This window comes from Glycine max, chromosome 10, assembly GCF_000004515.6.
Source record: "Glycine max cultivar Williams 82 chromosome 10, Glycine_max_v4.0, whole genome shotgun sequence".
Classification (NCBI taxonomy): domain Eukaryota; kingdom Viridiplantae; phylum Streptophyta; class Magnoliopsida; order Fabales; family Fabaceae; genus Glycine; species Glycine max.
Genome location: NC_038246.2, coordinates 43,834,831 through 43,845,667, shown reverse-complemented (window position 1 = coordinate 43,845,667; position 10,837 = coordinate 43,834,831). Strand labels below are relative to the sequence as shown.

At 35.6% G+C, this 10,837-nt stretch overlaps 1 protein-coding gene across 1 annotated transcript; it reads right to left on the bottom strand.

The window, feature by feature from the left end:
- Positions 1 to 482: 482 nt before the first annotated feature.
- Positions 483 to 8,491, bottom strand: CYP51 (peptidyl-prolyl cis-trans isomerase CYP51). The gene is made up of 8 exons (NM_001252757.3): positions 8,302 to 8,491; positions 7,672 to 7,828; positions 7,119 to 7,158; positions 6,848 to 6,898; positions 6,431 to 6,516; positions 1,839 to 1,970; positions 1,570 to 1,720; positions 483 to 1,066 (listed from the first exon to the last, which is right to left on the bottom strand). Exons 2-8 carry the CDS (start codon positions 7,821 to 7,823, stop codon positions 980 to 982), a joined length of 699 nt encoding a protein of 232 aa, NP_001239686.1. The 5' UTR covers positions 7,824 to 7,828; positions 8,302 to 8,491; the 3' UTR covers positions 483 to 979.
- Between the last annotated feature and the right edge of the window lie 2,346 nt (positions 8,492 to 10,837).

Genomic DNA, 10,837 nt, shown 5'->3' with positions numbered 1-10,837 from the left:
GATTGATTAGGTGATTAAGAAAAAAGAGAAGAAAGAAAAGATGGTAAATTCGATCCCTCCTATTAATAAAAACTAACAATTAACATTTACGGGAAAAAAGAAAAAAAAATACTAATCTTCGGTGCTCTCCAATTGTTGCTTAAAATAATATTTCGGTCTCTCCGGAGTTAGGCCACTGCAAAAAGTAGCTTTACCTCCAACCAGGGTGACAAGAACCTCATACAGGATAGTCAATCTATTGGCAAAGAAGATAACTAAACAAGTTTCAGACTTTGTTTTGCCAGCTTATTCCAACTGTACACTTCATATTTGCCAAGACTGATAATGGCATATCATACTAATTGCACAAAAACACTAAGTTTCATTTCCTAGGACTTGATTCCATCAGAATGTTAAATGTTTAGCTTGAGTGGCAAATTTCTTAGAACCTCAACAAAAGAAAGGATAAAAGTAGTCACTCTCCAACTGCTACTATGTCAATGATGTTAATGGTTGACTTTTATAGCCAAATGAAAATATGACTTACAAAGCTTTACCATTCTGACTCACCGCCAAATTGGCCATCAATGGAAACACAAATGATACATTAAGTCATGAACTGCATAAGGAAGTGATCCTGTGATCTCATTGAGGTTACAAATGAAAAGTAATGCCAAAAAAAAATGTGATATTACCAAACCTTACAAGCAAAATGCAAAACCCTTCCAACAAACCTAACCCGCCCCCCAATTTTTTCAAAGAAAAGAAAGAAAAACAAACAGATAAAATGACAGGATGTAAGGAAAGGAGATTGCATAATCCCTGTGTTAACTAAAAATGCAATAGCAAAAACAACATCAAGGCTCAAACACTTGATAGATGCACCCCAGGCAAAATTCTCAAGGTTCATCCCTATACAAAAAGACTTGACCAGTGTCCCCGAAAACAGGTTATGACTAAGTATCACAGCTAATTATGATCTTGATCTAGCAGAGAACCTTCAGACCTTTTGTTTAAGAGTCACATCAAGTATCCCGATAGATACTTTAGGCTTGTAATGTTCATCTGTATCCACTTCTTCAATTTCCTGGCACAGAATTACAAACATTTCAATATCAACCTTAATCATGAAACTCCTTGACATTGCACAGAAACAAGAAACATAAAGTAACATAACTGATATTCGAACAGCTTCATGTATTTTCATTCCAAGCACAACAGAAAATCTCAGAATTTTAACTCCAATTATACAGACGTCAATAGTCAATACTCAATAGTTTATGGTATCTACCTTCTACAACCATTATAGTGATTATTACCTAGTTTTAAAAATGATTTGTAAACACCTGCAAGGTGATAAATCTACAAATATTGGTTTTGAAAACACTTATAACCTTTGTTGTTTGAATTAATTTTAAAATATAACAATTGTTAACAGTCAACTCATGAAAAAACGAGCAGAAAAGCCTTCTTAACTAATGGGAAAAGGAAAAAAACTGGAAAGGATAAAATAAGCAACAAAAGTAAAGGGAAAACAGATTTCTGCTCGCAATATTGCAGACATGATGAGAATAAAGCAAATTCAGTCACCTGGACAACATCCTCTCCCTTGATGACTTGCCCAAACACAATAATTTTCTCATTTAGATCTGGTATTGGTGCAGTTGTAATGAAAAGATCAAATCCCTTGTTGTGGTGTTTGCCCTTGGAAGTTCCAAGCATGAATGCTTCATGTTTCATACTAGTTAATAATCACAATGTCCATCAATTAGAAAACTATGCAACTAGTAGATCATTACTGTCACTATGTATGAATATATCAGAAACTTAAATTGCAGAAACCAGAAGAATAAGAAAACCTAGTAATTGTATGTTGCTTTCCTCTCAAGTTCCAGTCTTCAGTAGCTCCTTGTCCTTGGTTATCCCCAGCCTGAATCACGTAGTGCTTAATTACTTTGTGAAAAAGCATCCCCTTGAAGTGCCCTTTTTGACTGCGAAACAATTGCAACTTAGGTTGGAACCATAAGCAGGTAGATTGACTAGATTCAAACAAATTTAATGTAGCAAACCACTCAAGTCATAATAAACATACTACCAACAAAAATTGATGCCTACAGAAGTTTATCAAACCACCCAGAGTTGTGTTGAACAGAAAAGTTGTCATTCATAACTGCTGGCCCCAAATGTTCAATTTGGATGCCATGACAGTATTGCTATATCAAGTGATATGGCAACACTCAAGTTGTAGTACTCAACTTAGTTTTCAGAACTGTCACAACATATGTTAAACATCTACCGAAAGTAAGTTCCATATAGAAAGTACAACTTTACAAAATGTTGTAGCAAGTTTTATGAGCAAATTAAATGAACACCTCCTGAGGTTTTTTTGAATCACACACAATACCCCTTTTGTTTAACGTTTACAACAGCCTCCTATATAGGGGGTGTCCGTGTAACATTAAACAGTTACTATTGTTGAAATTTTAGCAATTTGACAGAAAGGAGAAAAGAGAGAATACATCCTCTAATAGGATTCTGAATAAATGTGAGTTGTGATGTGAAATAAGGACTCTTATTTATACTAATAATCTAGATCTAAGTACAAATGTAGCAAGAGTTCATACAAAATACAAATAATCCCAAATATTCTAACTGTTGAGAATCAGGAATTTAATGTATAATGATGAGATAGGATATGATATCTGATTTAGAGGATCCGATTTAGAGGAAACTGAATATCCTCTAATTATGTGTAATCAATACTACCTGTCTGTATAAACAAGCATCCGTTGTGTACTCAAACACACAGTTTCAGTCTATTATTCCTCTATTTTCTCTCATTTTGCATGGTATCAGAGCCAAGTTGAGGGAATAACGAAAAGCGTCCTCCACCGGGGGCATACTGTCCCCCCATGTCCCTAGTGGAACTTTCTAGTCATCACACTTATTCCGGCGACCTTTTTCCGCATTCCAGTGGACCTTCTTCTAGCTGCCCCTTTTCTCGTCGCCCTCTATTTGGGCGACCTTTTTTCTCTACTTTCCGAAGTTTCTTTTTCCAGCCACTGTCACTGCTCCGACCACCACTCCGGCTGTTGACCCCACCATCAGCATTGCCATCCACCGATCTACACGATGGTGGTCATGACGTCGTGAACAGTCCAGCAACACTCTTGCCAAACAGCACTTGCGCGTCACCGTTCTCTGGCACATCACGATGCCTTTGCCGGCAAGCTTCCACCTCTGGCAACATCCCTTCCTCACACATCTACCCCTGCCATTTGGAGCCATTCCGACCTCGTTTGATGTGGTCTCTCTTTTGTAACCCATTTGTTTTTCCAGCTTTTTTTTGTTGCAGGTACTGTTTTTTTTCTTTTCCTGCACCCTCATGGCTGCTTCGGGTTCTTGTGAGAATTTTAGTCAGTGGTTTGCCATCGCCTCCTACTTGCCATTGATTTTCTGGCAAAGAATTTCTGTTGTCTATCCTGTCGTTGTCTCTTTTTAGCGTCTTTTCCGGCAAACACCTTCAGCTTACTGCTCATTTTCTGGCGAAAACTTTTCGGTTGCCTCTCTATCACTGTACTTTTCCGCATGTTTCTTGGTGACTTCTGTGCTTTGCTGGTTGTGCATTTCTGCCACTATTTGCTCTTTTTCAAGTTTGAATAATTTTGGGTTTCCACTGTTCTTCTGAAGTTTCCAAATCTTGGTTTTAAGAAGATCGGAACTTGCTTTGAATTTGCTTAAGCTGATGGGTAGTCCAGCTCTCTTTTTCTAGCAATATTCCCCGACTTCACCAAGATTCCCCGACTTCACCAAGATCCCTGAATTGTCTTCAGTATATTGGTTTGAAGCTTCCAAATGATGGTTTTAAGAAAGTTGGAACTTGATTTTCTTAGGCTGATGAATATTCCAGCTCTCTTTCTAGCAATATTCCCCGACTTCACCAACATTCCTGAGTTGTCATTCAAACTATTGTCCTTTTTAGTGGAGCTCAAGTTTTATGTTTTTTGTTGGGAATAAATTTCCTTGTAACAAGCTAAAGCTTAGTAAGCTTCAGCTTGAAGGGGAGTGTTGAGAATCAAGAATTTAATGTATAATGATGTGATAGGATATGATATCTAATTTAGAGGATCTGCTTTAGAGGAAACTGAATATCCTCTAATTATGTGTAATCAATACTACCTGTCTATATAAACAAGCATCCGCTGTGTACTCTGACAGACCAGTTTCAGTTTATTATCCCTCTATATTTTCTCTCATTTTACACTAACCATACCTAAGATTACAAAGATAAATTAGCATTTTTCCACAAGTGCTTACATTATATAAACTACATAAAAAAAAATTAGAATAGCAGCTATCATGCTATAGCATTTTCAGGGCAATGTTGTTAATGGCGGATGGCGGTTCATGGCGGAAAGTAAAAAATCCGCCATAAAAATATGGCGGATGGCGTAGCGGAATATGGCGGATGTCATGGCGGACCAAAAAAAAAAAAAAACATATATATAAACTCATTGAAATTGAAAAAAACAAAGGATTGCATTCAAATAAACTAAAAAAGTTTCATGAGTTCATACAATAATCAAGTACCAACACCAAATAAACTCATTAAAGAGTTCAAATAAACTCAGCCATTTAAAAGAGGACTGAACAGAAAAAAAAATTGTGGTGTCAAATACGAAAAAAAAAATGGGACTGTTAAAAGTAAAAAGGGGTGTCAAATAGCAAAAGGAAAAAAAAAGCTGCAAACAGAAAACAGGGGGTGTCAAACAGCAAAAATAAAACTAAAACCTACGCCTTCTTCTTCTTCGCGACAGCTTCGTCTTCTCCGCGAGAACTTCTCGCTGCAGGCCGCCGTTCGTGACAGGTGCGTCGCTGCCGGAGCTTGTCGCCGCCGTTTGTGCCGGTGCGTCGCTGCCGGAGGTCGTCGCGGCTGCGTGCGCATGCGGCTGTCGCGGCTGGGTGGGCGTGTGGGGTGCGGGAGGGACGCCATTTTCCGCCACCCCGCCATAACCGCCACGACCGCCATGGCTATGGCGGCCGCCATGGCGCCGCCATCCCAAACCCGCCAGGCCACCGCTATTCGGTGGCATTTTTTCGAAAAACCGCCATGGCGCCGCCATTTAACAACACTGTTTCAGGGTCAGCTTCTACGTAAGCTCCGCTATCCAGGATTTAAAAATTTGCAACAGTTTCAAAGTATCAACATGTTTTGCTAGTTATATGATAGGTCCATTATGAAAGTCTATAAAAAGGAAAGGCAAGAGAGAAGAGTATAAATAGAAGGTGTGCCTAAAGATCAAGGCCAACAAGTGTATGAAAGAAAAGGGAAAAAAGTGGGACAACAAATTTGTGGGAGGAAAGGCACACAAGGAATTGGTTGGAAGAGAGAGAAAGAGGGAAATAACAGAACTGACACGTGGCCAGGCGGGAGTGGGAAGAGGATATGGGAATCATGGAATGAGAGGGAGAATGAAATTATGAAGGGGGTACACGTAACCCAAATGGGGGGAGGGAATTTTCTTCAAAAGGTTCATCATGATGGCCTTGGCTGATCAGAGAAGCTGATTCTCTTAGTAAGCAGTGCTCTGTCATTTTAAGTTAATATTATGCTTTACCTTGTAAGGAGCATTGCTCCACTCCATTATCATTTTGATTTTTCTTCTCTATAAATTCTGAGAAATATTATATTGAAGATTCATCCTCAGGTTGAGGGAGTTTCACTAATACATATACTAGTTATCTCTTCTTTTAATCTACATCTAGCTCCTATCATTATTCTAGTTTGTGAAGCATTTGAGCATAGTACACCTATATTTTGTACATTTAAGCTTGCACTATGGTGTTTGAAATATGAGAGAAACTAAAGCATCTAGTTGATGCTTGGGTCATGCTCTACAGTCTACATATATCTGATTGGACTTCTATTGATAAACAATTTATGTGCAAAGAAACTAAAGTTGAGATATAGCACAACTTGATTCAATTCCCAATGACAGAAAACTATCTATGATGTGAATTATGGAAAAGACTTTAAATCTTAAATAATGATCTCACAATGAGTTGAGATGGAAAATTAGTAAAGGTTAAATTATAAAGTGGATCAAATAAGGACCAAAATATATTGTAGCATAAAGCATCCAGATATGCACCTAATCCAATCAGAATATATTACTGAATTATACAAGCATGTGGCTTTATACCTATTCATTCAATACTATTTTTTAAGGATTATAGACACAAGGGAAATAGTGAAAACAAGGAAATGCTATCCAAGTCCAACAAAGACTAGATTTTCCTACTTATGTTTATAACATACATCAACATTCAAGCTTAACAATGTCTTCCATTCCAGCCACAAGTCCAAACAAAAATAGAGTCTGCAAGAATCAAACCCTAAACCATCTAACAGCCTCCAAATTAAAATTTCGTAGGAAAAGCAAGTACTCACCATAAGTCAATGAATTCATCAACAACTTCAGGAGCACTTTCCTTGTACAGTTCTATTATTATAGAACCTTTAGAGGTATTTAAAACCTGTCGTAATGAAGGAAGAGGAAACCAGTTTACAAGATAAAATGACTTCATTTAATGAGTATTCTAAAGTAACTTCATTGAAATTTAGGGTTTATTTGGTTTGAGAAAACATATTTTGTTTTCACAGGTAATTACAAAATCTCACCTTATTTTTACTTGTTTCCTTTATGAATCTTTGAAAAGAGTAAACAAATAGAAAACAATTTGGCATTTTTGTAATTATTTGTGAAAACAAGAAATGAAAATAGAAAATATTTTCTTCTACCAAACAAACCCTTGACTAGAAAAGGTTGAAAAACAAGGAATTACTGGTAGTCTGGAAAAAACTTACAGCATATCCAGGCAGCTCAGATTTCTTGGAGTCCACAAAAGTATTTTCACCCTACCAAAAAATAGTAGTTTGACTAAGAGAGAATAATTCTATTGATAAGTGAAAAACTATTGAGCTTGCAGCAGGCCTATCCAAATGGACAAGCTCAAACACATAATTTGCACCCATCAGATAAATGGAAGAAAATACTATGCAAGGGCATCAGATAAGAAGCAACTATAAAAGGATTGAAGAAATATGAAAACCCTTAATAATGCATTTAAGGATGTACCTCGGAGACTGACAAGTGATCTTCTGATTGCAATCTTGACCTGAATGCATATAAGAAATGAATTATTAGGTAACAGACAATGTTCTTCTGAAGTTCCTAGTCTATATGAGAAGTGGGACACAATGACCTTACCAGAAATCATATTACTTGTCACGCTAAATTGAAAATCACTCTAAAAGGTCCAACGAAAAAACTATTGTCCATGTTTGATAAACAAAAAATTTCTTCAGCCAGAAACAGAACATAAACTAGAGCAACATCAGAATGAAGTGAAAAGGTTTGATCACCACAAATAAGAAAAGAGATCCATATCCAAGATAGCAGTTAAACCCTACAGCAACAAAGTTCTATTTTCTGACATTCCTCTATCTAGTTAACAATTACATCTAAAACACCATCAACCACCCATGCTCAATAAGTCTAAATGAAGCTGGAGCTCAATTTAATAACACATCTTAATTCGAATTCTGTCTAGCAAACAAAAATACATAGTATACCATTCCTCAAACAAAGAATCTGCCTTCAGAGCCAAAACAGAAAGTCTTTCACTAACCTGCTGGACCAATGTCTGTACGAAGCAAACAGGAAAAACCCAAGCAAGGCAAGAATCAAGAAATAAAATATAACAGTCGCGGCGCTTATCCTTGAAGGACCCTTCTTCCTTTTGCTTTGCTGTAGCAGAGCCTGAGGTTTGATCCTTGCCATTTAACCTAATCTCCAGTTTAAAGGGTACCATAAATTTCCAGGTAATAAAACAAAATCAAAGGTTATTAAATATGATGACAACCACAAAGAAACAATCAGCAATATCTATATCATCCAAATCTTGTCACTAACTTCAAAACATCAAACAAAAACAAAACCCCAAGTCATAAAGGTTGAAATTTTCAACATGTCTGAAAATTGAGACCTATGCTAAATCCGTAGCAAGAATTTTCCATACAAACAAAATCAGCATCAAGAGAAACCTCATAATCGAATACAAGTTAAGATCCAACAATCAGGAGACGGATGCATCCACTAAGATTTGGGGAAAAGCAAAAATTTTATTCAGGACCGTGGAAAAAGGAAAGGAAATAAACAATACCCAGTAATTATGAGAAGGCAAACACGGCATAATGTTTTTAAAGTTGGGATATTTTTGAAAAGAAAGAAAGAAAAAAGGGTTAGAAGAGGTAAGAACCTGCAGGAGTATGTGCCTGAAGCAGAGGAACAGGCACGTAGTGGATCGAAGAGAAGAAAAGGACACGATGTTGTGTTGGGTTTAGAAAAGGAACAGAACAGAACATGAATCAACGAACGTATGCGTGGGTGGTGTGCTTCGATTCAAATTCAATGATGATAGCCGAAAAATAGGTACAAGATTCCGACCGGAGTTTTCCAATGTTGCCGGGTCATTTATTACGTATTTTTGTGTATTAAATTTAATTAGTAATATTATGATTATATGAAACTAAGCCTCGTGTCTATCTATGTATTTTAAATATAAATAAAAGAAAAAAAAGAAAGATTTAAAAGTTAAAAAAAGTAAAGAAAAGAAGTAATTATAAAAAATAGTGAGGTAGTTGTTAAAAAAAGAATAAATTGACGGAGGATAAAATTATCATATATATATATATATATATATATATATATATATATATATATATATATATATATATATATATATATATCAAATGAGATAATTTTTATTATTAATAGTTATAGATGAAAGGACGAAATTTCTTTTACTTTTTTAGTTCAAAGTTACATTTACCTTACAACGAATGAGAAAACTAAATTTGTGACTTTTCACATGTAAAATTATGTTTTATTTCTCTAACTCGACCAATTTCTTATTATGAATTATAATTCTAATTTAATTTATATATTTAAAAATAATTAATTATTATAAAATTTAGTTATATAAAGTAAATATTTTCATGTTTATTGCACAGGTTAAAATATACTAGTTATAAAACAAACTACATAAATAATGAAGCTTCTTGTATTTGGAAGGGTATTGTCATTTGTTGGGATTATAACAAAGCCAATCTAGCTTAGTCTATTAATAATGACCATATAGTAAGGTTCTAGTTTGATCGTTAGATTTCTAATTGGACAGTCTAGTCACTTATTGTAATGACTATCTCCTCTTGCAAGAAAGATAATTGCATGTGTAAGTTTATATCTCATATAAAGGTTGAAATTGGGAAACCATTAAGGTGTTCTGGCTCATCAATCCTAGGACAAGATTGTCGTTATTCTCCCTCTGATGGAGGATACTAAGAATTTTCTCATCTAGAAATCGACTAGGGATGAAATTTTCTCTATCAAATCTATATATTATTATCTATCTCTGGAGTCCCATCAAACCAATCAATACGATGATTTCAAGTTGTTTAAAATAACTTGGAATTGGGAAGGGTCGCAGAGGGTTAGATTGTTCATTTGAAAACTTATCCATGAGAGACTTCTTACTAACGCTGAACGTGTCAGGAAACATATGACCAATGATTATCTATGTCCTAAGTATACCCAATAGGAAGTGACCATAATGCATGTTTTAAGAGATTGTAATGAGGTTATGTATCACTGGAATGAGTTTGTCTCCCAAAATTGTTGGGAAAAATTCAACTATTTGGGCCTTCAACAATGGTTGTACTTTAACCTTACCCAAAAAGAGCATATCCCATCAGGAACCTAGGCTACATTCTTTGGCATCTCCATCTACAATCTATGGAGGGATATGAACAACTTGGTGTTCAATAAGGCTCGGGTCCTCGCTAATGACTTCAAGCATCAAATTTTGGCTTAGATGCATTCTATCACTAATAGCTTTAAGCGCCTAAATATTGATTCACCTTATGGAGGGATGACTAAATGGCAGATAGTGTGGACTGCCCCCTCCCCCCAAGTATTAGGTCAAACTCAATGTTGATGGGTCTTATTTAACTTCGTCTGTAAAGGCTGCTTGTGGTGGGATCATCAGAGTCTCAACAAGAAGATGTCTAAAGGCTTTTCATGTCAACATGGGCACTTGTAATGTTTTTTGGGCTAAATTATGGTACTTTAAGTGGGAGATTTCATTGGCACGCCAGTTGGGTTTTAGCAAAGTTATGGTGACATTGGACTCACTTTTGGTTGTGAATATGATTAAGAGAGGAGTAACTAACTCTAAGCGTCTCCAACCTTTAGTCTTTGACATTGTCTAGAACCTATCTGCTTAAGATTAGACCACCTCTTTAATGCACACGTACAAGGAAGCAAATCGTGGAATAGATTTTTTTAGCCAATCTAGGTCATTAAAAGGATTTTCAGATCTCCCTTTTGGATAATACCTTCCTCTTCTTCGCTTGATCTTGAAAGAGAATGTTAGACACTTGTCTTTTGTTCAGATTGTTCCTTCTTAGTTGTTTTTTCCCCTCTTTGTAAAATAACAATAATAATGAAGCTTCACACTCTCCCAATTAGACAACCTCATACTATTATAAAAAAAATAAAAAAAACAAAAATCTCTCTTTTTTGAATATACATTTCATACACTACTTATCCACTTTTGCAGCTAATTTAAAAAGTTATTTCAATCATTCAACTAACCTCTTTTATCTTTATTTATATATTTTTTATAAGTCTATCTTTTTTCTATCTATTATCTTTTATTTCTATCTTTAAATTAAATTATGTTTTTTTTTAAATATGCAATGCAAGCCGGTAACATTGTCAATCCTTTAAAAAGT

What these genes read in the sequence shown, in the direction of transcription:
- CYP51 (NM_001252757.3), bottom strand. Translation starts at nt 7,823, where the DNA reads ATGGCAAGGATCAAACCTCAGGCTCTGCTACAGCAAAGCAAAAGGAAG. An exon ending in ATCACTTGTCAGTCTCCGAG is followed by an intron (nt 6,899 to 7,118) that starts GTACATCCTTAA and finishes ATTTTTTGGTAG; the next exon opens with GGTGAAAATACTTTTGTGGA. An exon ending in AAGCAACATACAATTACTAG is followed by an intron (nt 1,721 to 1,838) that starts GTTTTCTTATTC and finishes ATTATTAACTAG; the next exon opens with TATGAAACATGAAGCATTCA.